Source organism: Ambystoma mexicanum, chromosome 12, assembly GCF_040938575.1.
Source record: "Ambystoma mexicanum isolate Mex_15411 chromosome 12, UKY_AmexF1_1, whole genome shotgun sequence".
NCBI lineage: Eukaryota > Metazoa > Chordata > Amphibia > Caudata > Ambystomatidae > Ambystoma > Ambystoma mexicanum.
Window position 1 is genome coordinate 29564771 of NC_090936.1, and position 27700 is coordinate 29592470.

At 44.1% G+C, this 27700-nt stretch overlaps 1 protein-coding gene across 1 annotated transcript in view; it reads right to left on the bottom strand.

The window, feature by feature from the left end:
* The window catches only part of MAPK12 (mitogen-activated protein kinase 12), a 213132-nt gene that overhangs the window by 68981 nt on the left and 116451 nt on the right, over window positions 1-27700 (bottom strand). The window contains exons 5-10 of the mRNA XM_069627850.1: window positions 27281-27310; window positions 15378-15425; window positions 12081-12195; window positions 10449-10520; window positions 7962-8041; window positions 2195-2273 (exon numbers count right to left, since the gene is read on the bottom strand). Coding sequence (XP_069483951.1) covers window positions 2195-2273; window positions 7962-8041; window positions 10449-10520; window positions 12081-12195; window positions 15378-15425; window positions 27281-27310 — 424 coding nt within the window. The remainder of the gene's footprint in view (window positions 1-2194; window positions 2274-7961; window positions 8042-10448; window positions 10521-12080; window positions 12196-15377; window positions 15426-27280; window positions 27311-27700) is intronic.

Below are 27700 nucleotides of genomic sequence, written 5' to 3' on the forward strand. Positions count from 1 at the left end.
TTAGGTCGGCTGGAAGAGGAAAACCAAGCAAACTGTTTGCTCACTGGGCGGCAGCCATGCTGGATGGTACACACCCACAAAGCCCAAATGAGCATGGTGGCAAGTGGATGTTAAATAGCACCCAAAATGCATGAATGAGCGCTACCTGGAGAACAAGCCCAATTCATTAGACAGAGTAGACAGATGCTGCCGCACTATAAAAACACAGAGCGCGCCAATTCACCTTGTTGGGCCTAGCTGGCCATGTGGTCCATGCACGGAGCGAGCGCTGCTCCTGGAGCCTTGTTGGGAGGTCGGGGGCTGATGGTGTGCTTCGGATGGTGCTCTATCAGTAATGGATACCTTTATAGAGTTTGGTCTATCTTTGGTACTCTGCGTACCCCTTAGGTTAGATGGTTTCACCCCCCTCATCAGAGGTCTACAAGAAATCTCCCTGACACCATGTCATAATATTCCAAAACGGATTGAATATACTGTGTTAGTTCAGCTTTAATGTACCGATGACAATCACTCTCTATCATAGAGCTGGTGATTATTGCTTGGGATTCAGGCCATTATATTATTAAACCACAATAACATCGCACAGAATAGGATCAAATATTCATGTGGCAAGTGGCAGAGTAGCAAGAGAAGAGCTTAAAGCCAACCATCCACAACTCTCCCAAGAGAAGATGGTTGAACTAGCGTCGACTAAATGCCGCAGCCTTCAAGAGCTTTCATCCTCATGTACTCTTTCTGCATCGCAAAGCCGCAAATTGACAGCAGATGCACCATAAATACTGTGCGTAGATACGGCAGAGAGCTTAAGCGGCTTCTAGCCAGACCTAAAAATAAATAAAGAAGAGCAACGTGCAAGTCCAGTTACTAATTCAAAAATTGCAGCTCCGAGGTCCGCCATAAACTAATGTGGACTTACCAGTCACCCAATCCAGGCATGCAGGAGCCGAAACAGTAGTTTGGGATGTCGAAAGGTCTCGCAGTGCCCACAGAAATGGCCTGTCTGAAGCTGCACCAACGGGATGGGGCGCCCTTTAATATGATATGAAAGGATATTTATAACGCGCTCAATACCCAGAGGTTTCTAAGCGCGGACCCGGGGATCGAACCTGCGTTGCTCCGTGTCATCTTGCTTCCAAGGCGAGCATGTTGCCTCCGAGCTATCCTCCCGAGACCTTCAAGACCTTTGGTTGGCTTTCAAGACATGACTATGCACTGAAAAAGGGCAACCAATCTGCTCCGAATGTGTGGAATGCATTTCCTGACACAGCCCCATCTTAATGTGACAGGGCAAGTGGCAAAGAGGGTACTTGCGAGATTCTCCCAAAGACAACCTGCGCCCCCCAAGCTACTGTGTGTGCAACGTGTTCCACTCACAATGCGCCTCACCCGAGTGTCTTCCTGTTTTGGTAACGGTAGCATCATTTGCAGGGACTCCCCTCCCCACCGTCAATGGAAATGGTCTAAATGATCTCTTTCTCGAATAGAAAAGTGCTTGAGCACTGCTAAATACAGGCCAAGTGGCCACTGCAGTCCCTACTGTCTTTCAATATCATGGTCCCTAAAGCTCTATCCTCACAAATGTAAAGTCAGGTTGCATGCACAGAACGGATGCACAAGTAGCATGCACAGAACGGATGCACAAGTAGCATGCACAGAACGGATGCACAAGTAGCATGCACAGAACGGATGCACAAGTAGCATGCACATAATGGACGCACAAGTAGCATGCACAGAACGGATGCACAAGTAGCATGCACAGAACGGACGCACAAGTAGCATGCACAGAACGGATGCACAAGTAGCATGCACAGAACGGACGCACAAGTAGCATGCACAGAACGGACGCACAAGTAGCATGCACAGAACGGATGCACAAGTAGCATGCACAGAACGGACGCACAAGTAGCATGCACAGAACGGACGCACAAGTAGCATGCACAGAACGGATGCACAAGTAGCATGCACAAGTAGCATGCACAGAACGGATGCACAAGTAGCATGCACAGAACGGATGCACAAGTAGCATGCACAAGTAGCATGCACAGAACGGATGCACAAGTAGCATGCACAGAACGGATGCACAGAAATTGACGCATTTTGAAACAGTTTGACAAAGTCCCAAGCAGAGCGTATTTAAGTTTAGGAAAAAACGAAAATGAAGGAAAAGAGGAAAATGAAAGCAAGTGTTACTCACCCAAAGGATTTGCATACTTCAGAACAGCTGCAAAGTCTTTCTTCTGGACTTTTGGAAGGCTCTTGATATAGTTCTTGGCCTACAAATACAAATAAAACTGCTTTCCAAAGATGTCTGCATTCAGTACCCTCTGGCTCGAACACAGGAAAATCTAGAGTTTGGTAAAAACAGATTGACCCATGACTTATAAACGGGTACACAACGCCTGAATCCACCCACTTTTCCAAGTTCAAAAAAGAATGGCCATCTCTGGATTAGGATTTTTAGAATTCAGCTTCTTAGTGGAAGCATCACAAACACATTTCTTCAGAAAATGTAAATTATAACCTCCTGGTCCCTCTGTTCCTTCCAAGGCCTGACACCTATCGGATTATTGGATCACGCCATACACCATCAACACACTTCTGCCTTGCAGCATCTGCCCATCGACACACTTCTGCCTTGCAGCATCTGCCCAGAGCAACTAGACACCAGGGAGCCTCAAACGTGAGCAGACAACAAGGATCCTAGGAACCCAAAAAGCGATCCTCCATGTGAAGAAAGCATGGAGGACGTTGCTTCACTGGCAATTTAAATGTTTCTACAGTTTCCACCTTCATTTAAAAATATTATGCAGTATTCAACTTAACAATGGCGGGAAGAACTTTGCCAACCATGTATTTTTTTAAGCTTCGATAAAACAAGGTTATAAACTAATAACATTCAGTAAATGAAATAGTAGAGCACTGTGGAGGGAGAAACCAGGGGGTGGGAGGGGGGGGGGGGGGGTGTGCAGGACCTGTGACCCCAAGGTGGAGCAAGGTAAGCCAAACCCTAATGAATGTTCAGAGATCTGAAACCGGAAGGCGCGGGATAAGAGAACCCCAAGAAGGGTGAGACATGAAACCCCAAAGTGCGTTCTTTATTATTTGATGGTCGTAGTTTGCTCCCATCTTTAGATAGGCATTAAACCACCCCATTGAAGTTTAATAAACACCCTTGAACTGTGATCACTCGTGTCTGTCTTCACTGTTTAATACCAGGCCTTCCCTTGCACTGGTCACAAATGCCATCAAGGATGCAGTTTTGAGACCAAGCAGCTTCAGTAAATTGGGCATCGATCGGTTAAATCACACTCCAGAAATAGGTTACGGCACATTTCTCCCATCGAAGGGTGAATCATTCTCATGAACCGATTCTTCTATAGTAACCATGCTGCCAGTTTGGGAGCAGGCTGGCATGATGAAGATGCACCCCTTTTCAAATCAGAAGACCATGATACCACAAGAAAACCGATAAAGGCAGGACACCTGTACGGTGCACCAGGAAGAGGCAACCAGGCTCACGGCTACAGAATACTAGTATGCCCTATGAATTTTGTTTTCAATGAATTTACATTATTCTGTCTCATTTTCCTCAAAATATTCCCAGTGTCGGTTGGGGGTTAGCAGCTGGTGGAGTAGGATTTATACCAGCTGTCTTTTGGGATACTTGGTGCCTACTAATGTATCATAGATTAACCCTACATGAAAAAGCAGTTGCATTACGGCTGCATTCCCTCTTCCAACGTGGACCTTGCCCCTCCTCCTCAGCACCAAAGGCAGGGAGAGGGTAATCAATATCGAGCCCCATTCCATAAGACTTGGAGTTGTGTCAAGCAATGAACAACAAGATCTAGCAAAATATGGTGGAGCTTCACCACGGCAGGAGCCGTGGGGTCCAGCAGAAAGGAAGGCGCGTTACTGTAAACCCGCCACCCACATTGTGTTACAACAGAGTGCCAGCTCACTCAGGGGGTGCCTTTTTTAATGATCAGATTTGGGATCATGGACCTCAGTCTACCTGATGCCGCTATTACTGAACTCTGCACATCTAAGCGCACTTTCAATTTAGCAGCATTGACGGTAGGATCTTTTGATTTTAATCTGCCTCTTCCTCTTAGAGCCAGATCTACCATTGTTGAGTGGCTTAGGTCAACAGGCATGACTGGCGTGGTTAAAGTACCCTGTCCACAAATCCCAGGAATGCTGTCCTTCTGCTGGATCATCTTTTTCATGCAACAAACTAATCTCAATGTTCTTATTTTCAAATTTGGCACGGGATGGACACAGCATGGTTTATACACATGTTGTGCTAGTGTAAAGAATACCACAAGACACTGAATGTGCACTTGAAGGTCAGGAAGCAGCAAGCCTCTTGGGCTAGGAATTATGGTTTTAATCTAGAACAGGACATTTGCACCTTTGTAAACCAAAACCATATTTTAGCATTCTTTCATTGCAGTTTGTCTTTTTGTTTCAAAATCAGACATGGGAAGCACCACTTGCATTGCCAAAAGACACAAACCAGGCCCAAACCCTGAGCTCCCTGCATACCCTTTGACCCAACACAATACCCATGTCATGTTTGCACTCTCCTCCACTCCCCCCACTCAAACTCCAGGTGTACATAAGGCAAGCAAAGTAGCTTTCTGCAAACCAACTCTTGGAAATCTCAAATCCAACATCCTAGAAACGTTGATGAATCTTTCAGCTGCCTTAGAGAAAGTGGATCATTCTGTACGATTGACGCGCGCGTCGAAGAAATGACTGGCGTGGCCACAACAACTACTGACTGGATTGCTGCATTTCTCTGAACTAGAACCGCCAGAGTTCAACTGGTTGCATTTCTCTCAAATGCCTCACAGGTTCATCGACCTAGAGTTGAATTGGTTCTGCATTTCAAAACTATGCACACGACACCCCAGTTAACTTCCAATGAACCCGAGAGTATCAGTCTAACATTTCTAGGATACAATTTGTTTTTAATCAAATTAAAAAGTAGCAGGCGGATAACTGACTTGGTCTGAACCAAGACACAATGGAAATTCTTTTATTTTCAACTCTTGCCAAACTACAAAAAAAAAACCTCTTAATGTGAACATTCACTTGTCAGGAAAAGTCATTAAAACTCAAAGTGCCTCATTACGAGTTGGGAGGTAAGTGATAAAATTGGCGGCAACTGAGTTACTGCCAATTTTACCACTACGCGAAATTATGAGTTTTGGCTTTCAGTGGAAGATTTACCTCCAGCAAAACCCTCAACGCCAAAAAAAAAAGAAAAATTGGCAGAATTGGCAGTAATTCCACAAACAAAGCCCAATGCACCCAAAATAAATGGGGATTTACACCGCTACCACCACTTGTAATCGGGCAGAAATTCCGCCTTACCAATTGGCGGTAACAGTAATTCGTTTTCCGCTGATTTACCGCAGAATTACAGTCCTAACTTGTAATGAGGCTCAAAGTACAGTTAAAACCGTAGGTAGAATTCTAGATTTTGCCTGGTCAATGATTCTACAGACAAACCAAGTCTTAAACTCTTGTAACTATTACAACAAATGAAGCCTCTAGTCTGGAAAACACTGTGCCTGTATTGCCCAGTATAGAATTGGTACTCAATTAGACTATTGTAACGCTCTGTATGCTGGTGCTACATGCTCCGCTATACTGTGGCTATAGATTCTCTAAATGTTGCTGCTCGTATACATTGCAATTTCCGCAATGGATGCTCGCATTTCCCCAAGTTCTTCGCAAGTTACATTGGCTGAAAATAAAATCCAGATTGACCTCTAGGCGTCTCGCTATAGCCCGTAGAGCCCCATATAGATTGGTACCAGAATACTTCTACCAAAACCAAACTACTTTCTTACATCAGGATATGTTCATTACGCTGCTTTCCTCCCATAGGCTTCTATACGACACCCTTTCCTTTTGCGGCGGTCTTTCACGACCTGCCTTTTGGAGGGGAGTGAAGCCTTCTGCTTTACCTCCCTTGCTTTATGCTCATTTGTAGGAGGAAACCGAGTACTCCATAGGACTAGCAGTACTGGGAGACTGTCCCCCTTAGTACGTTTCTTGGATCTTGAAAGCTGCACATCACCTTTAAGTGAAGTGAGGTTAGGATACATTGTAGCCTCATAACTTTTCCTTTGTATCTTTAAGGTTACAAATGCAAGTTGTCCAGTATGGGCAGGTGGCAGCAGACTTGCTTCTAATCTGATTTTGACTTTTTACTCATGCACTTTCGCTTTTTACAGCAAAATGCCATAAAGAATACCTTACACTCTAAAATGGCTGTGATTTCAACGAATTAAATTACAGAGAATGCTGTAAAAGCGAAAATGTTATAATGAAAAAATCAATTTTTTCTTTTTTTAAATGTTGATGCACCGCCACCTCCCAAGTCCCGCTTTCCCATGCTTTTACACCCACCCCAACCCCCACCCCACCTGTTTAACCCCTTACCCCACCCATATACATTTTAAACATACGATTCTATATTTTTCGTTATAACATTTTTGTTATTACAGCGTGCTCTGTCATTTAATTCATAAAAATCAGTGCATACCAGCCGTACCACGTGGTTTTCGTCCGTGCTTTGGCAAGGTTGCTCTTTGGCCTTCTTCCTGCCCTCTTGGGTCCGGATTTGGCTTACATAGAAAGCCCGTTTCTGGGGAAAGACGTTACAAAGTGGCAGTCTGTGCGTGTGGTCAGATGTGGGGCTGGGACTGTCTAGTCCCAGCCCACATCGGAGTCCCTGAATGTCTGTTGCTGGGTAGTATGTTTGGCCAGTGGTTATCCATGATTGGAGAGCCAATACCAGTTTGAGTTGTGCAGATCCTTACTTTTGGTGGACCTGGGCACACTTCTAGACCCAATCTTCAATGAAATGAGGACTCCTGCAGTCCTTCGACAGATCATTTGAGGGAAGACCCCCTACAAGGTAGTGCAGTCTGCTGAAAACCAGAGGATAACCGGTTCAGCTGACCGGTATCCCCTCCAGCCAAGTCCCAGTGAAGCCCCGATCGAAGTAAGGCACTCGTCGGTGCTTCAGCCCCTGGATCGGTGGAAAACAACCAGCCCCGACGCCCTGCTAGAGTATCCGTGCCTTCTGAAAAGACCTGCTAAGATAGGCATTGTTTAACTGTCTTATGTAAAGGATACTGGTTCTAGCCAGAAGCCCCAAGTGTGGATATATACGTTTGGTAGTAGCTTGACAATATTTACCTGAAGGTTTCATTGCTTAGTGTATATTTTAAAAGCCAAATAAATCATTGTAAATGTTTGTGCTTTCCTATCAAACTGGAATTATTGAAGCTCTGTGCATAGCTCAGTGTAGCCCTAGACCACCCTCACACCCCTCCCAATTCTAATCTTTGGGGATCCACCTCTACCTTGATTGAGTTTGGCTGGACCTCACGGTTTTTCCAGTCACCATAACTGGTTGCGTTCCCAACAGGGTAGATTTTGAAAACCCATCTCAACAAGTAAAAGTGTTTGAGAGCCGTTGCAAGCTCTTGCATAGTCAGTGCATCGAAACTCTTGAACAAATCTGCCAGAAAACATCTGCTCCATTTAAGAACGTAACCCGTTCAGAAGAAAAGTGAAAATCTTTTCAGTTTCTCCCTTTATCCTGCTGTAGACGACTCTTTTAGGATGAACACAGATACCTGCGGGCAATAGAGCCTATACAAAATCTATACGAGAGCCATTTACCCAATACACGGCAGCGAGTGCAATGTTGTTGAGGGCGTCTACATATAAAGGTGGCTGTTTTATATTCACTTTGTGTTCAGAGGTCACGCTACTTAATTAACATGTAAAAAAAAAGCATGCATTGTTCAATAACCCTTGGGTCTAGCTCTCGTCGTCGCGGTTAGGGGGGCATTACACTATTCGTAAAATGCATTAAACAAAGCCTAGAAAAAGCATTAGAAGCAGCATTACCACAAAACCAAAGAACTCACATCTGCACTTTGCAGCTTTTGCACAAAATCCTGAGTTGGCGTACCAGTTACCTTCATGATTTCCGTTAGCTGGTCAAGATCTGAATCGCAAGGGGTTAAGAATCAAATATTTGACAAGACAAATCACAAAAAGCGGTTTACATTGACAAATGCACAAGATTGTCCAAAGAGGAGCATCGAAAACCAGTGGCACAAGTGATAAGAGATTCAGGGTTTATTCTCAAAGAAAACTAAATTAAATAAATGGATTGCACAGTGGAAGGCTGCTAAGGGAAAACGTCAAATAAACATGATTTCCATTAAAAGAAAGAAAGGCACAACATTAACCTTTGGGTAGAAATGTACATATACAGAGCTTTCTGGGAAGATACTGGTTATAAGCATCACATTTCCCAGAACTCCGCAGCAATATCACAAGACTCAATGGCAGAAATGGCTCCCTTATCTAGACGCGTACAATGTCAATGATAAAAATTCCTTTCATGAGACGATCCAGGACAGAAGCCTCTGAGACGTTAAGACAGTCGCTTCCCTATATTCAGGTGATGTGGGAGACTCACAAAGCGATGCAACACCGTTTCCTGCAAGATTGCCCTGCCTCAACTGCTGGTACATGTGGCTGAGCAGAGGCAAGGAAAGGGTTAATGGGGGATGGGATGCATGAAAAGGCATAGTGGTACATTAGAAGTCATGAAATCTCAATGGTACGCCAAGAGTCACAAGTCGAGCTTCAAGGGGCTAAGGGAAGGTAAAGGAGTGGGAGGTGGGTTAAGATATGGAAGGATTAGAGGCATCATACAGCGACTGAAGGTCAAACCGGTTTAAGAGGGTGCCTAAAGGGAATTAAAGATCAATAGAAAACAGACCTAAAAGGCAAAATGGGTGCACTGAAGATATGGCAGCCATTAAACGGCACAACTAAGGTTCACCTAAAGGCATGGAAGCTATTCTAGGGTTTGGAAGGCACGCATTAAGTGGAAAAGGCCTTTAGGGGGTGTGCATAGCGACCATTACAGGAAAAGCTTGCATCAAAAAGCTTACCCGTATTGGTGCATGGAAGGCCTAACAAGGGCACCAACAGGGAAGCAAGATGACGCGGAGCAACACAGGTTCGACGCCCGGGTCCGGGCTTAGAAACTCCCCTCTCACCCCCCCTCGAGTATTAAGCACATTATAAATAACCAATTAAAATAAATATATTTTCTGCTCCATTCCTCAAAAGAACGTAGAAGTAGAACAAGACTTTGTACACATGATTCTGGCACCAATTGGAAACCAAGGAAGGGCCATCAGGTTTAATACACATCGCCCAAGAGCAGAATTCTGCTTGGTCAATACGCGTACTCTCACGAAGGGAGACCGCAGGAATCAGGGACGGGCTAACAACGTGCTCACCATAACTATCCACTGCGCTAGAGGGAGCAAAGAGCACGCCCCCGCAAGCAGAGCGGATGCAGAACTGCTTTCCTGGTGGATCCCACTAACTCCTTCAGGGAGAGCAACTTGACTGCCATACCACCCCTTGACTCTTAACCACCTCTCTGGGAACAACTTGTATTCAAAAATCCAGATATGGAAACTCGGGTTCCACGCAAAGTTTGAATTTCAGGTTTTACTTGATGAAAAGATACTTTGTTACTATTAAAAAGAATGCAGTCCCTATTGGTCGGATGCTCAAACACATGTCAACACGGGGGGCGGCGGTGGGGCGAGAGTGGAGAGGGGAGACGCCTTCATTATTAATTGCCATCCCCAAGGCTCTGCAACTTGGGGCTCTTCAGCTGTTTTGGACAACATCCATCAGCCCTTCCCATTATAGTCCATAGTGGGGATTCATGGGAATTGTAGTCTGAACATCTGGCGAGCCACATGTTGCAGACCCCCGCCCGAGGGATGCCGACTGTGCCAAGGTTTTCTCATCAAGCCTCACTTGTAGAAGAGAGCATTTAAAATCAAGAATCGCCTTATCGTATTCAGTCAGCCAATGGCAGCTCTGCGTCGAGGGCCTTGCTTATGAACCATAAAGGACATTGCATACGAGTGTGTTCATGAATGGGTGACTTACGGCATAAATAAAAGTGGGCACTAAAAAGGAAAGGGTGGCCAGCTCCTACTGCCAGTAAAAATGAGACACTTTATTTCCAACCTATGCCCGGAACTTTAATTAGACAAAGCGTTGCATTTTAATTTCGGATGCTAATTGAGACATTTCAACATAAAAACATGGCAATTGACAGATCTCATCTGTGGATCATTTCTCAGAAAACAAATGAATGAATTGCAGTTTTGCCAAAGGAAAGAATTAAATGGGAAAAAATTTAGTTTTATTTTTAGGTAAACCATAAAGATGCTTTTCTTGGAATACTAGTCGCTAAAATCAATAAAGAGCGTCAGCAGAATTGAAAAAAACTAATTTATTTCACACAGCTATTCAGCGGGCAGAAACATTAAATTTCTCAGATAATCAACACAAATGGCAAAGGATACGATCATTTCCTTTGAAGAGCGGCCTGCCGGTGAACATCTCAGCCATGATGCAGCCCACAGACCAAATGTCCACTGAGAAAACAAGGAACAGAAGGATTAAAGCTTACCTGGAGGTCCATGGCCACTGCTCGCCAATTTAAAATAATACCCCATCCAACACAAAGGAACCACAAAGATACCACTTTTCGTTCTCTTTTTTAAAAGAAACAAAATCTAAAGAGTAGAAGAGAAAAAAAAAACGGGAAACTCCTAACCAAGTACACATTCTCTTAAACATTTCCATTCCTAGCGGGAAAGTTGGATTCATTTTTTGTGGTGTTTCCAGTGTTACAACGAGAAGTGTAGATGCAGACAGACAATCCTTGAGATGGACTTTACTCATTGGCGCAGTCTACTCTCGGCTTCCCTAAAAGGTCACCACCAATTGCCAGTCCTGGTGGAAAGGAAGAGCGGCATGGCCCTAAATATCTGGCCCCATCTGATAACTGAATCTCCCGGCATTTGTTTTTCTACCAAACTCGGATATTTTTTAAAAGCTCCCAAAGCATTCAAGGATAGCAGAAAGAATAGAGCACTGTAGAGCAAGATGCAGGGCGAGACCTGAACATTGCATGTGAAAACTCCCAGGCGCCCGAGGCATTGCCTAAACCTCTTGGAGTACCTTGAAAACATTTCCAAATTACAGACCCATCCATTTTTAACATGCTGAAAAAAAAGGATCCAACCACCCACTTACCCTCTCCGAAATTAGAGTGAGGGCAAAACGAGGCGATTCCCTTCATTTTAAACAAGTGTTTTTAAAGACTTTTAAAAAAAATGTGAGCGTTTTTCCGATAGGTTCACCAATACCCGTTTTTTTTTGTGGGGCGCAGTGTTTCAGGTCACAAAACTAAACAAACACTCCAGGTCACAAAAGCATGTACACATTCTTGGTTCAAAACAGATACCTGAATGCAAACGATGGACTGCAAAAGAAGCGAGAACTGTGTGCAAACCACGCAAAATGTGTCACACTCTGCAATGTACGCTGCAATGTACGCAATTTCTGTGTGTCCGTTCCTCACTCAATGAACGCCTGACCCAAAGTGTTCAAAAGAGTCACAATCGTTAGAACAGAGACTGTGCAAATGACAATCCAGTGCAACACACAACGATACGAAAATAAAACATGAGGTTTAGCGGTTTATTCAGAGCCACTAATGACTGGTGGACCCTATTTTAGGGGGTCCAATATAATTTGCACCTATGCGGTATTTGTCAATCATGGGACCCCATTCATGGGTATTGGTGTCCTATCGAAAAATTCCCAAATAATGTTCAAGTCTTTGAAAACACTTGATTAAAATGAAGATATTAAAGACTGATGGGTGATTAATAAACCATTACGCAACTTTGGTTTCTCCCTTTGTTCTGAAAGATCTCTTGAAATAGGTAGACATTTGGTGTCATGTGAACTATTATATTAGGGCCAGTTCTGTGTTACATTGGCCTCTCACCTCTGGTCGGACCCCTATGAAAAGATTTTGGGGTCTAAGAACACGGCATTGCTTTTACACAGACTTGCAGATGGAATTTGCACGCATCCGTTGGGAGTGTATATGGTGGCCGGCGCGGCTGCCGTATAACCATTACCTGTCTGAGTGTAATGCATCCAGTTAAGTATGACCTCCGGGGCTCGGTACCATCGTGTGACCACGTAGCCAGTCATTTCACGGTCAGTGTGCCTGGCCAGTCCAAAGTCCAGTATCTATAGAGAATAGAAAGGAAAGGCAAGACATCCGTTCACATATGGAAACACATTGTACAATGGAAATGATTGGATCGCAGTGCACGCTCAACGGGACCAAGTAGTTGGTAAAATGCATGTGTGCACTGGTAGTTGTCCCACTTCACTAAAAGGGCGATCAGCAAGTCTCAGAAGTACCATCCCAGCCCTCCTGTTGAGCACCCCCTTACACACGCTTTCTCCTCTAATCCCCAACACAGGGGAAGAGCCATTTGAAATGAAAAAGTGTCAAACCAGGGTTGTCCAACCCCGGGCCTCGAGGGCTGGGATTCTGATGGGTTTTCCGGATCTCCCTCATTAATATTCATGAGAAAAATGAGCATACATTTAGAATCATTATATGCAAATTAACCTCATGAATATCAATATGGGATATCCTGAGAACCCGACATGGACCCGGCCCTCGAGTTGGACAGCTCTGTGCTAAATCTTGCTCTGCCACGGCTTGTGTATTCACAATAGACTACACTTTTGCCCAGTCAGTTGGAATAATATACATATTTCGGGCAAGTGACCTTCATAATGATGAAATAAAGCCAGGCTTCCTGTTGGGGTAGAATTCTATGTTTGAGGTTCTTTTGTAGATTCCAAAACGTGCCCCTGTTGCTGCAACCCCTTTTCAGAGGTGCTGCCCTGAACACAAAAGGCTTCCAGGCAGGGTGGTTTATAAGCACCCCATTTTGATTTACTACCATGCAAATGTGTTGTGCCGTAGGCCTTTGTGAGCTGTACTTTGCTTTGCTTTTGGCTACACCATGGTTGTAGTCATGTTTACTGCATTAGTAGCTAAAGGCACTTGCACATGGTATGCTTTTGGTCCTCATGGTATGTTTCCAAGTCCTACTCCAGCCATTTTGATTTGCAGCCTGGTCTGTGTGGGCCCTGAGGCACAGACAACAAGTCTGTTTTGCTGTCGGAGGCTCACGCTGACCCCAAAGCCATCCTCTGCTCAGGCAGTCTGAACTGGCTTATGGTCCTCCAGACTTCCCAATCCATAAAAGTGTGGGTGAGCCCGAGTATGTAGAGGTTTCCCTGGCCTGGCCCTATAGATTTGCTGGCAGAAATGTAATGAATGTCTGTGGGGTGGTGGGCTGGAGTTGCACGCGCCTGTGTATAACAGCATATAGAGGGATACACGGTACATTCCACCGATCCATTCCTGAGCTCCACGGAAGACCGCCGAGGCGATGGGTTGATGCTGAGAATCCTGGTGTGAGCATTACATGATGCATGTGTCCCTGTCCCATTGGCCTCCGCTTCCCTGCGACTCTGTGCTGGCGGAATCAAGGCCTAGGCTGCTCCTTTGCTTCTTGCAGCCAAGCTTTCTGGCCTATCTGGATGGCCTCCCACTCTCCTGTTCTTGGAGAAGTCCTTCTGGTCATGATGCCTAAACGTGGGAGCTGGCACAAACACACCAGCGCTACACGCATCTCCACCTCAGCTCATTGTGGAATATCTTGGGACATCGCCAGCCGTTGTCTTTGCCTTGGGACAGTTTCCTGGAGACCGGCTTGACCCTTGGCACTAGTCATCTGTGATCCTCGCCTATTCTCCAGAGTGCTTCTCCTGCTAGTATTGCAGCTCTGGTGTCTCCCGTCTTGAGGGTAGACTTCCTGAGTGCATTCCTCACTGGGATCGCCTTGCCTGGGTCCTTTCTGCAACTAGGGTTCAATTCACACTGATCAGAGACACCCAGCCGCAGTGTTCTCCACAATGTAGCCAGACCCAAACCGGTACCCACACAACTATCCACCTGACATTTCTGGCTGTATCTTCGACAGACAGCACACAAGTGCTCACTGCCGGGTCCTTGGACCCGGAATCCTTAGTGGTTCACCCCCTTCTGCTTCTCTTGGCTGCAGGTACACAGGTTGTTCCCTGAACCTCCATCACCGACATACTATCCCAGTGAGCCTTGGGATCACTCTGCAACCAGCGATCTGCATCTTGCTTGATCTCAAACCTTGAGCTGTAGCACTTTTGTGGCAGCCTCTCCAGCCTAACCGGTGGGTAGTAAGTCAAACCCAACTTGTGTTCACACCACCACAGTATCCTTTTTGGCTTGTATCGTTGATCCCCCTAGAGGAGACCTTTCTGAAACTTTGGATAGTCTGAGAAAGGGACTAAAGCAGGTAACCATGTTGCTACCTGTCTTGGGAGGAAAGCGCAGGGGCAACGTGCTCACCTTGGAAGCAAGACGACACAGAGCACCACAGATTCGATCCCTGGGTCAGCGCTTAGAAACCTCTGGGTATTAAGCGGGTTATAAATAACCAATTATAAATACGAAGTGCCGTCTTTTCTCTTCTCCTTCCTTGACCCCATATTCCATCACCCACGCTGCCTCCGGCTTCCTGTTCTCAATTTTACTGGAACTTTTTCAGCGCTCGTGTCTGTATTTTGTTGTTGCCCATCCCTCTGCCAGTTTGTCTCCACTCCTTGCCTTCGGCCATTCTTCTAATTTCTTCAAGTTCATCTGCTCATTTTCTGGTTTTCATTTTTTCTCAATGTCCCTGCTGCCTTCAGTAGGCCATTCTTAACAGTTCCTATTGTGGTCTCTCTCCTCTCCTATCTTCTGCACTCGCCTCTCATTCTTCCTCCACTAAGCTGCAGTTGCTCTCGGCTGGAAGAAGCTCCACTTCCTGTCCTGTGTCTTGACTATTTATTGAAGGGTGTGCCTGCTGCAGCTTCCTACCCTACATCTCGCTCCTCTTTCCATACCGTCTGCCCACTGTCCCCGTTTATTCAGCTACCAGCTGCACAACGGCTCCCTCTCACTTTCCACTTTGCCTTCAACTCCTCCTTTTAATATCTGGTACATCATGCAGAGGGGGTTATGTGCAGGGAGCCTGCTGTTGTGATCCTTAAAAGGTGCAATTTCTTTATTTCCATTTTATGGAAATACTCTTCTGTGGGACCTTTTGCCTTTGGGTTTAGATTGCTTAAGGACTTGCTGGGACATATTGATGGTTTAGGCTATTGGTCTACATGTTATATGCTGTAATCCGTTTTATATTTTTTTAATGCATTTTTTTTTAAAGTTTTGGCCAAACAAAACTATTTTAAATGTACTTGATATTTTAACCATTACCACTATAATTAAATCAAAAACCTGCCCAGGAAGAAAGGTTTTTACAGTGTACCTTCAATTCACAATCTTCATTTACTGCCAGATTCCCTGGTTTTAGATCCTATAAACAAGAGGAAAAAAGAGATCCACATTACATTATGTAGGCACACAACAATCCTGTGAACTCTCCAACTCTTGACCCAACTCTGGCATCATGCACGATTACCCTTGGCTTTTAGTAACAAAATGTGCAAAAGCAATTGACCGCCTGTGCTAGAGGTGTCCAATTGAGACCCTATAAAATGTCCAGTTGTCTGCCTCCTGTGTCTGACCCACCACAAAAGCCCAGCACCAGGCTGTGAGTGGCAAACATCAAGGAGCTGGACAGGGGGTGTGTGTGTGTGTGTGTGTGTGTGTGTGTGTGTGGGAGTGAGTGTGTGTGTGGGAGTGAGTGTGTGTCTGGGAGTGAGTGTGTGTGTGGGAGTGAGTGTGTGTATGTGGGAGTGAGCGTGGGAGTGAGTGTGAGTGTGAGTGTGAGTGTGTGTGTGTGTGTAGTCTTATCAGGAGTAAGCAACATCAAAGCAAGAGGAGGAGGGCAGTGAATAAAAGGAGTGAAGGAAGGTGGAGCTGGAAGGAGGAGAGTTGGGAGAAGAAAACACTAGGAAGGGAGGGGGGGGGGAGTGTGCAAGGGGCGAGATAGAAAGGAGACCACATTGGGCATTGCCTGGAAGGCGCACTCTGATAACCTTATTATCCCACTCCCCTCTGGATTGGGTAGGGACAGTCTAGGAAGTGTCTGCAGAAGGCATCAGGCCTTTGGGACTTGTAGTAGGAGTAAGAACTAGGAGGTAGGTGGAATCTGTGGTATATACTAGTCTGGGGAGTGGGGCGACTGGGCTAGGAAGGATTGGTGCTTTTTAGATGGGAGAGAGAGTGAGACATAGGCCCCTGAAAATTAAAATACAAATCCTTGAATATCTGAGATTTGCAACATTTCTTGAGCCTTCTGTGAAGGTCTTGGTTTGGCCGTGGGATCCACTTGGCGAGGAGAGGAGAATTCCTCTGGCTGTGCTGCGCTTTCCTGAAGGACAAGAGGAACAGTCCTACCCATCTCTTTACTCATGAGGCCTCCGTTCGACTTCCCTGAAGGCCTTGAGTGACCGGCTACAACCCTATTCTTTGGAGGTAGCCAGAACCGGTTTTTGGATTGACTTAGAAATGGTCTTAAATGACTAAACAGTACGGTTATCAGTCTTCTTTTTTCCCCCCATCCCATCAGTGGTGGGGTGAAGAAGTAGGGCAACAAAAGGAAGGCCCAATACCTTATCTTACGTCTCGGGAAACCCCTTAGTGCTTCACAGCCAGGCCTCTCATATGTCAGAACCAACACAAATGACCCTGGTATCAAGGTAGTAGGATGGTGCCTCAAGTTAGCCCGATGCCACAGCTTGGCTTCTGCTTTGTGTGTGCCATAAACTGATCCATTTTATGCTCTGGAAGCCAGTTGGCAAAGTCTCCTATCTCACACCACAACATGGAATTGCAGGATGCCAAAGTGATGTCTGCATTGGGGCGTTATAAAAAGAGGAATTGGTGTACACCGTTTCCTATGGTGGCAAACTCTTCATCATCGTGTACCATCTCTGCCTTCCATGAGAGCATCCTGCAGGCCCGGCTGAGCTTGAGGACGGATAGCCGAGGTAAAGAGAAAAGCTGGACATGGGCCGAAAGCAATTCACAACAAGTGGGGCTAGAAAGCAGGTGTTCCACTTTGAAAGCAGGGCAGTGCCTTTTGTGGAACAGGGGACTGTGCGGGGCACAAGATATTAAACCTATCTCCAACAGACACAAGACTGACTTTCTGCGGCACAAAGTCAACTTGCCCGGCTTCTCCCCCACACTTCAGCCCAAGTGGTGCACGGAGCCACCCGCCTGCTTGGCAAGTGTGCTTCTGTGCCAGATTCCAGGCAAACCAATTGGCTGTGGCACATTGTGTACGCTAGTCTCGGTTCAATCGTTGTGCTCAATTCTGCTGTCCGGACATGCAAATGTCCATCTGTTTCCTGATCCCAGTTCCTGGCCATTCCCCCAACTTCGTCACCCCTGCAGGTTGAGTAGGAGCCGTGGCCGTGGTCATGGCAAAAGTGGCATGTCTGTATGCTGCATTTACTGAGTGCATGCTACCCATGGGGGAGTCTTTTTAGCTCCCCCCGCAACTCTGCGTCAAATGTCATTATGTTACCGAAGTGTTTATGGGTGGAGTCAGGAAGGGGGGCAATTCCCCTCACCCGCTATCAATTGAACCCCTACCAATCTCGGTGTCAAGGGCAGAGGAGAGAAGGTGACAAGGCAGAAGAGACAAGGGGGGGGGCAGATTCTCCCTCCACCCAAGGCCCATGCTGCAACACCATCTAATAAAGCATTATGTACTTTTGCATTTTTGGTAGAGAATTCTAGATGAATAAACACCACCACCTACAGTGCAGCCAGACGGACATGTCAGTAACCTAGGCAACGACTATAAAAAGCCTTTTTTCACAGTTAACGCGCTCATTATAAATACCAAATGACTGTCGTGGAAGATGGAATAATGAGCCGCTTTATCAGCTTCACTCAAGAAACCTGCATACGCTTTGTCTTGTGAAAATCACAGAGGAATCCGGCACATCAATGCAAGGAGCAGTGGAATTGCTGCATCCAGAGTCATAGCGGGTCACTGCCAGCACCCTAACGTTTAACGCCCACCCCCTCCGAGTGAGCCCCGTATGTACAGCGTTCCATTGCTCTCCAGCGTTAGAAACACCACTCATATATACATGCGCAGTTCCGCCGCTCACAATTTGGACTGCAAACTGTTATATGTGGCTGGATGAGGATGGATTTAGAAGGTGGTGTTGGAATGTAGATTGTGGTATGTTGGAGGAAAAATGCTAGGATGTGTGTTCCAGCATTCAGGAGTTGGCTGAGGAAGGAGACTGAGCTGGCTCTGCTTGGGGCTGCAGCTACCAAGTTTAAGGATAATACATGGTGACCGATAAAGTCTTACTGTATTACCCAACTTTATTTCATTGGCGACTAGCACCAGCCCCCGGGTGTGTTAATGCGGCTTGACGAATTCTGGCGAGTGCGGTGTGAACTCCTTTCGTGTTTGAGCTGTCGGAGGTCTCCTCATCGCTTTGCAAGGATGCAAAATCATGCATTTAGCATGGCGGCGAGACCGGGCAAAGGAAGCGGAATGGCGGATTGTTGGTCTCGCATAGGGTGGGGCTGAAGAGAGAGGGGTAGATGAGGGAACGGACATGGTGTTTGTGACGTATGATGGGGCCGTGGAAAGGATGGAGCGGGAAGCAGGTTTGGCTTCCGACGAGACGATAGCACGAGCTGTTCAAGGTGTGCCGTATGGATGGGTACAGAAATGTACAGAAAGGCGTGCATTCGGAAGTGCATTCATAAGTGCACCGGCTGTTGGGCTGCCACGCTGCTGGAGACTGGAGCCGTGCTGCTCCATTCACGGACTTTGCTGAACTTGGTTACTTGTTTCTCTATCATTAGCACCGAGTCGGAAAGAGGAAGTTTCGTTCACGTTGCAACATGCCTAAGTAATTACTTGGACTTCAAACGACTCAGGCTGCTCCTGTGTGTTTTTTTGCTATCTGTGCTATTTGTGTTAACTGTGTATTTGCGGGCACACTTTTTTCAACTTCTCCTCTCTTTCTTCCTATTTTTCTGCAGCTCCGCCTTTTGACTTTTCTTTAGGCACGCCCCCCACTCAGCCTCGCTCTCAAGCTACATCTTCAAATAATCCAGTGCACGCGCATCGCGCGCGCGCATTCGGAAGTGCATTCATAAGTGCACCGGCTGTTGGGCTGTTCGGCGTCTGAGGTGGGGTGGTCTAGAGCCTTATAGTTGACACTCTTAGGGCTTTATTTGTTGGTAATCATCTTTGCCACTGTCTAAGGCTGATGTATGCGTTTTTTTTTCAATGAGGTTTGATTAGATTTAACATTGAATGAAAAGGATAAGGTATTCAAGGCTCTCCAGTACTGATTACCACCGCTTATATTGTTTGATGTGATTGCTGGCATTTTATTCGACTGAGAGGTTTTAGCTCTAGGCTATATTTTGGCGTCAAATAGTTTTGCCCTTAAGTACCATCATTATGGCCGAGGGCCTTCGTAGTGGCAAAAAATTTAACAACTACATTAAAAAAAAAAAACTGAGGTGGACTCGGATGACATATCTTCATTGCTAGACATTGCTCCACCCCCTGCTATTATAGAGGAGGATCTCGAGGTTAACCTCAATTCTATCACCGATGTCTCCCTAGAAAAAATAGCCTCCCTTGGTACAGTGTCAGGGTTGTTGAAATCTGGAAACGGGGTGGTGGACATGGTTATCAATTCCCCAGCTGGCTATGGTGTTAAAACATCTCCCTCTGCGACTAAAGAAGCTTTGAAGGAGTCTGAAACTTTATGTTTATCTAGTGATTCTTCTTCTTCTAAGCCTTTGACACTTCCAGCTGGCAGTGAAACTTATGAGATCGTAGGCTCTAAAATCGAGGTTCATGCAGAGACTGAACATGAACCCTTAAAAGCTAACTACTCAAAGCTGAATATGTCCATGAGTCCTTCCCGGGAGTCAAAGTCTCCCCCCATGAACCAAAATATAATGGCTCACAATAAAATACAAGGGTCCATCTCTGTCAAAGAAGCCAATAAATTATCCCCTAGAGGATGGGGCAACGAAGAGCCAATTCTTGATCTTAGCCTCGATAGAGAGGCTATTAGAAAAGAGATGGGGATAGAGAGACTTGGATTTCATCCGGCTGATTTCTCTATGCTAGCACCTGCGATTGAGATGGAACTCGGAAAGCGTATAAGACTATCATATGAACCTTCAACCCCTGTGAATAAAAGCAAACATGGGATTGAAAATGTTTTCTTATTTAATAATCCTCCATCTTACTCTTACTCGGTTCCTTCTCAACCTAGTGCCCAAAAAGAAGCACGTTCATTGGGTGGTATTTCTGTACACAGAAAGCCTAGTGCTGGCGCTCCAATTATTCAGTCTATGAGCTCTCCAAATTTAGAAAAATTGTTGCCTCTAGATTTTCTCCCTTCTCCTGGTCCGGAAATTACTGGTGTTTCTCAGTATGAACTTAATGAGTCGCTATCTCCTAAACCTATATCACAGCCTACTCATGTCCCGGAAATCGAGAAAAATTGTGATGAAGAATACCAACAATGTTTTGAAACCTTCCCTGTTCTAACTCGGATCTTACATTTATTGGATAAGGGTCATGTGCAAACTCACAAAGAATTAAAAACTCTGCAGATTCAAATGATTGATCTCATAACTAAGCAAAGTAAAATGGAGGGCATGCTGCTCTCCTGCAACATGTTATCGTCTCTGTGTTATAAAAAGGTGGAGACTTCCAATTCCCACAATATTGCTACACAAACTAAATCATGCAACACGTTCTCGTCTCTGTGTCATAAAAAGGTGGAGACTTCCAATTTCCACAATATTGCTACACAAACTAAATCCTTTGCAGAGGCAGTGTCTGAGGGCTCTCAGTTTAGACCTGGTCCCATGAACTCCACTGGCCTGCCTATAAAGAAATCAGAGGACGTAAATGCCTCAAATATTGCTTCATTGACAGTCTTGGTTTCAGAGTTGGCTACCACTCTTAAAGCTTTATCAGCTCCAGTGATAAGAGTGCATAGTCCTGGAGGAGATGAAAAAAATGATGCTTGTCTGGACAGCCCATCTGCGTTGGTTGATCTTATCGACCCATGTGAAGAGAGTCTTGAATTAAATCCAACTGGAGAAAAAATCTCTGTTGTCCTACAAGAAGTAGCGATTCCTCCATTTCCCCAAACAAAAAAACAACGAAGAGCTCAGGCACGTGCAGAAAAGCGAAATCTTCCCATTAAAAAAATGAAAGGAAATTTAGAAAAAAAACAAAAAAATCAAAGGTGTGAAAAAATTGATAAGCATAACACACATATGAGAGACATTTGTAACTTATCTGGGGGTGATACTATCATTGATTTGAACCAATTGAATGACGAGTCTAAAGCAATGTTGAACCTTGCAGAACCTATTCAGACGGCCCCAGCCATACAGAAAAAGGCTTTTGGACCGAAAAAGGTATTGGAAACTAACAAAGAGGGTGCTTTTGATGTGTGTCTGGTGTCCAAAGAGACAAAAAGGGTTGTTTCTAACGATAAGAAAGAAAGTGTATGTCGGGATGATGGTCCAGTAAATGTGAACTTGGTACCTGTCTCTCGAGCTTCTCTTCCGTTCCAGAAACAATCTACTCTTTCTAATTTTTATCCCTTGTTGGATCCTAAAAAGACAGAAAAAGTGATCATTGGCCTAGACAATGGGTCAGGTGCTCCCTTAAATATAAAATGGGAAAAAACTAAAGCCAACACAACTAAGCCTACTCTTAACAGCAGCAGCGTTCACTCCGATGGGGTGAAGACTGCTGTAGTAGGTACTATGTTGGGTGGTTTACCCGCTCATGTCAAATTACAAGAAAAAGGTCAGCCCGAGTTCAATTCTGACCGCTTGAATTCATTGCCAAAAAACAGTCCTGCAAAGGCCCATTTTATAGATATTAAGTCGGCTTCTGTAATGGGATGGGAAAGCGACCCTGAACGTTATGGAAAGACGCGTCTGAATCGCACGTTTGTGATGACTGCCATCCAAGACATTCCAGCTCTTCGTATCATCCGCTCTAACGATATTGACTGGGTGAAATTGGCAGATGTGAATAACAACAGAATGATCTGTAAATTCATGTCTCTATTTATTTTGAAATTATTATGGGAACATAAAGATGATCTAGCATCCATCGGCTTAGTAACTACCACTTTTGCATCAGTTGAAGAAGCTACAACCTTTGTGGAAATGCTGTCTCCTATAGCTGAAAGCATCTTGCCATGTTCTAATGCAGGCAATTTATTCAATCTTGATGCCAAGACCATGAAACAATTTATGGCTTTTGTATCGGCGATAAAGGAGTCGTCATGGAAGGATCCTAATATTGTTCAAGTGTCAAATTCTTCGAGTGGGATGAGTGAATCCTAGCCTGGCAAAGTTACTAATCTTTTCATGGAATCCATGCGGTCTGGGTAATTTTAAAAAATGGTATTCTCTTAATTACCATCAAAGACCGGATATAATGCTCTTGCAGGAGACCATGTGCCAAACTAACTTTGTAATAGAGGGCTAGTCTGCCTTCGTTCAGGTTGCAAGGCGTGGTCTTTGTGGAAGACCATCAGGTGGTCTTGCGATTTTGATTAATTCAGCCTACAGATGTTCTACAGAATTGATTAGTTGTTCTGCTTCTATTTTAGCTTGTGCATTGATTGATGATGAGGACCCTTCCATGACTCTTATATTGCTTTGCATCTATTGGAATAAATTAAGTATGTCAATTGAGACCATTTTAGATGAACTGAATGCTGTGCTTGAAAAAGGATTTATATTGTTTCCCACAGCCAGGATAATTGCAGGGGGTGACTTAAATTGCTATTGTTATGATGAAGATTCTCATTCTAGTGTTATGTGGAACAACCATTCAATGGTCTCTAAGAGATATGGGCAAATGTGGAACTCTTCTTTTCTGGAGTGGGATATGCAAACTCCGCTATTCCAACTCGAACCTTTCAATTACACCTGGGCAAGAGCTGACTACAAATCTCTAATTGATTATTTTTTTGTCTCTTCAAGGCTATACTCGTGTGTGGACTCCGTGATGATTATAGATCCAGCAATAGGAGACCACATGATACTATCCCTGTCCTTGAATATTCCTATGTCTCGTTATAATGACGAGTTGTTACTTGCTCTAATAGAACCTGATCGCCATGCCTTATCTGTGAAGTGGAATCACAAAGTATGCCTTACTTTCATCGACTGCCTTGAGTGCGATTATGACATCATTCATCATTCCAACCTAGAAGGTATTCCCCTTCTACAAATTGACAATATAAATACAAACAGAATTAAAATCCATCTTTTAAAATTAAAAGAATCCTTAAAAAAGAAGACCCATGTCCTTCTCAACCATACTCACAAATTTAACCTTCAAGTGGCGCACTTGAAAGCTAAAAAAAACTCAGAGATTAGAAAACTTAGAAAAGGCAACACTTCCCTATCAACCTGCTCTGACCTTATTAGAACTGTTAGACAACGCTACAGAAATAAGCTAAAATGGTTGAAGAGTCACCTACACTATGAAGACAATCAAAAAGTCTTCTACCACTTACTAAAACATGACTCCAGGCAAATTTGGAATACCTTGCGTACTATCTCCTGTGACTCTGCTACTACGATTGACTCAGTGATTTCTGCTGAAACCTGGGTCGCCTACATTAGACCTAAATTTCAACTACCTGACCGTTTTAACACGCTAAAAGGTGGCGAGCCTAAGCTACCTCTCAAAACATTACCTTTGTGGTCGATTGGCGATATCATTGAGGCTATAGGGAAACTTAAACCCTCCAGGGCCTCTGGTTCGGATGGTATACCCCCCTGTGTATACAAAGCTAACCCTACCTTTTGGGCTCGTATTCTTAAAATCAAATTTGATTCTATTCTGTTTTCCGGTATTATTCCTCCGTCTTGGACCTCTGCCCTTGTTATTCCTATCTATAAAAAAGGTCCTCCTAATTTACCTGCAAACTATCGTCCAATAGCGTTAACTGACGCCTCCTCAAAAGTTTTTTCTTTACTTCTGTTACAAGAATTACAAATGTACATCAATGATGGCAACCTTATGTCTCCCTATCAAGTAGGTTTTAGGAAACATATAGGTTGTCCTCTTAATGCCATCATTCTTTGTCACCTTCAGGCCTTTACTTCCTCCTCCAAACAAGGCCCTGTCTACATACCTAGTTTGGACCTCACTGCAGCTTTTGATTGCGTCATTCGTGAGATATTGTGGAAGAAAATGCTGGCCATGGGGATCCCGCATCATCTGGTTGCATTGATTGCTTTGTTGCATAAAAATACATCCTATCGCATCCGGCTGAACAAAGAAGGAGCTCTTTCTGACCCCATCTCAACGGAAATGGGGGTGAAACAGGGTTGTATCATGGCAGTGGTGCTATTCAATTTAGATCTCCTGGGTCTGGATGAGACATGGGTGACTGGAGAGTGTTTTCCAGCCAAGCTTGGTAACATCAAGTTGGATTGGATGGGTTTTGCAGACGACCTACTATTCTTTGACCGAACCCCTTTTGGGCTTCAAAGGAAATTAGATCTATTTGCAAACTTTGCCCACACCCATAATCTTTTTCCTAATCCTATGAAATCCTCCATACTTATTTTTTCGGGTGGAAAACTAAATCCGCATCGCTTTTCCTGGTACCCAAATGGTATGAAAGTAGAATACGCTGTTTCGATTCGGTACAAAGGTTACCCTCTTACTGACTCATATTCTGTAACAATGTGGAAACAATTTCTCAACCAAAAAGTGAAAACTCTTGCTTCACAAATGAAAATTATTTTCCATCGATACTGCATGTTCTCTTTACTTCCTCTTATTCAATTCTATCTCCAGAAAGTTGAACCCATTATTCTATACTCCCTAGATATCTGCAGCTATGATATTGATGATTTCCTGAATATATTGCAGGGAAAGCTGTGGAAAACTGTATTGGGCATGGCTTTATCTATTCCAAATGTAATGATATGCCATGAACTGAATATATTACCTTTGTCAGTAAAACACAATTGGAGATGTATCACAAACTACTCTAAAATGCTTAACCCGCCTAAGAACACTTTATATTCCGAATTGAACAAAATCTTGGGTGACTCATATATAAAATCTTTACATTTTCAAACTATAAAAATTACCAATATTCTCTCAAAAATTAATGAGACTCCTGATTCCATTAGCATGTGGCTACCGAGTCAAAAAAAAAATACCAAAGATTCTTTTGGAGCATGATGATGGACAAAATGGGTACCTATCCATCATTTGATGAATACAACCTTTTTCGAGGCAAATGGGAATGTAGACTAAAATATCTAATACAGCTTCCTTCTGCGTTTGCAAGGAAAATCTATATGAGTTTCAGATTAAATCAATTTCTCACACGTCAACGTACACAAAATTGGGCCGTTGGTTCTAAGAGTCCTGATGCGACTTTCTGTCGTTTTTGTGAAAATGTTGATACACCCGAAACGCTAAAACATCTGGTGATTTATTGCTCTTATTTTGAGTTATGGCGTATCCAAATATTTGATAGTTCCTTTTCTTGTTCAGTTATCTCAAGGGAATCTCTTTGGAGACGTTGCATGGAAGGTTATAGTCAAAGCCTGATTCTTAAATTGATAAACTTACTTGTAATTATTGAAGCTAAAATGGTAGAAGTACTGACAACTGACTGAATAACCTTCGGGAAACAGTTTAGAAACTATTTCGGCTAAAGATTTGTTTTATTTATCTAATAGCGACTATTATCCTATATAATTTGTTTCATCTGACTATTGTATTGTTCTGAAAATGAGCATAGATTGCTATGCCTTTGTTCATTTATATTGTGGTTGTTCATTTATATTGTTTATTTATATTGTGTTTCTTTAATTTTGTAATCATCATGTGCATTGAATGTTCTTAGAGAGTTTAGAAACTGTTTGTTCTAACTGCAAGGTGTTTCATTAAGCGCTGATGAAACACTGTTATGTGTAACCTGTATATGTGAATGTGTTTACTCCACTATTTTATGTCATTTTTTAGTCCTTGTTTATTTTTTTAACAATTTTTAATGCATATTATGTATCGTAAAGAATTAACTGTAAAGGTTTTCTCCTTAAATAAACCAAAAACAAGAAAAAAAAAAAATATATGTAAATTAAGAGGTGGAAAAGAGCCCATTAGGAGGCGAGAGAGGAGTTGAGCGTTGTGAAGGGTTTATTTTAGGTGGGGAAGCTTTAGGAGAACAATTCATTGGTCTTGCACGTACACATTGGTGTGTCATGAACTAAAGCCCTACTGATTATTGGTGGCCAAGTTTTGAAAAGGTTGATTGAGAAAAGATTAGAAAATTGTGTTGATTGCAAGAAAGTAGGGAAGGGCGTAAAGGTGGTTTTGCAGCTGATGATAAAAGGTGCACTCCCCCAAGGGTTTTTGGGAGAAACTTTCTATGGACGTGTTGGGTCCTGTGGATGTAGGTGGAGGACAAGGAAAGTTTATTATTGTTGTGGTTGACATGTTGTCGAGATGGATGGAGTTCAGGATTGTAAGGGAGACTAGTGCAGGGAGTGTGATGGCTTTTCTAAAAGAATTGTGACAGAGAAGAATATCCGTCTAGTGGGCTGACGGATTGGGACACGGTTTGTGGGGAGGACTATGAAAGAGGTTTGGAAGAAATGTGGTTTTGTGCACAAGACAACCGCATTGTATCAGACCAAATGTAATGGGATGGTGGAAAGGTTTAATAGGTGTGGGTGGAAGAAGCCGAACGGAATGCGTCAAAGAAAGGGCGCATGCTCTGAAGAGCTCACCTCATGCGTCAACAGGTGTCGCAACGTTTGAATTGAGGAGAGGCAGTATGAATGTGTGTGCCACGCGGTTGGGGACGGGTGACCTTCTGACATTCGGGTGGAGGCTGTGAGAATATGAGAGGATTTAAAAAGGGAGAGAAGGATTTTAAAGATTAACAAAATGAGAAGCCAGGGTCCTAAGGTATGTGGGTGAGAATAAAGGAAGATGTGGTGAGAAGGAAGGGAGATTTGATGTACAGCGGTCCTGAGCAAGTTGAGGAGGTGATGAAGGGTGCAGGGAGGATCCGAGGCAGTCAAGCTTGGAACTTGGGCAAAGTGGCGGGAGTGAGGAGAGGGCTGGATGAGGAGCAGCCTTACTTTATCAGGCGACTATTTCCCAAGCCTAGTGATCCTGCCGCATCTTCAGAAGAGCATGACCATGCACCCACAACATGTACATGAACTTACCCTGTGAATTATGCCGGCAGAGTGGATGTACTGTAAAACAGAGAAACACCATTAAGAAGGAGCACGACATTCAACGGAAATGCTCTGCCAGCTGCAAAATACCAACTTCATATTGAAAACGTGATGCAATCTACAACAGCAGCCGGGAGGCAGCCGGTTTCAACGGTGTCAGACGTATCTAAGCAAATAGGAATAGCTTCTTTATATACTGAGTTCCCAGAGAAAATGTACATTAAAACAAACAAAATTGCGGAGCTCAAGAGGCGTTTCAGTTAAGAAAGTCCAGATTGTCTAGTTCGTATCTAACTTTAAGAGATAAGTGAACACATTCTATTTATTTATAAATCAGACATCACTGTATTTTTATAAAACAGCCATTGACTTTTGAGAAGTGGGTACATTTCAGCTGTGCTTGGTTAC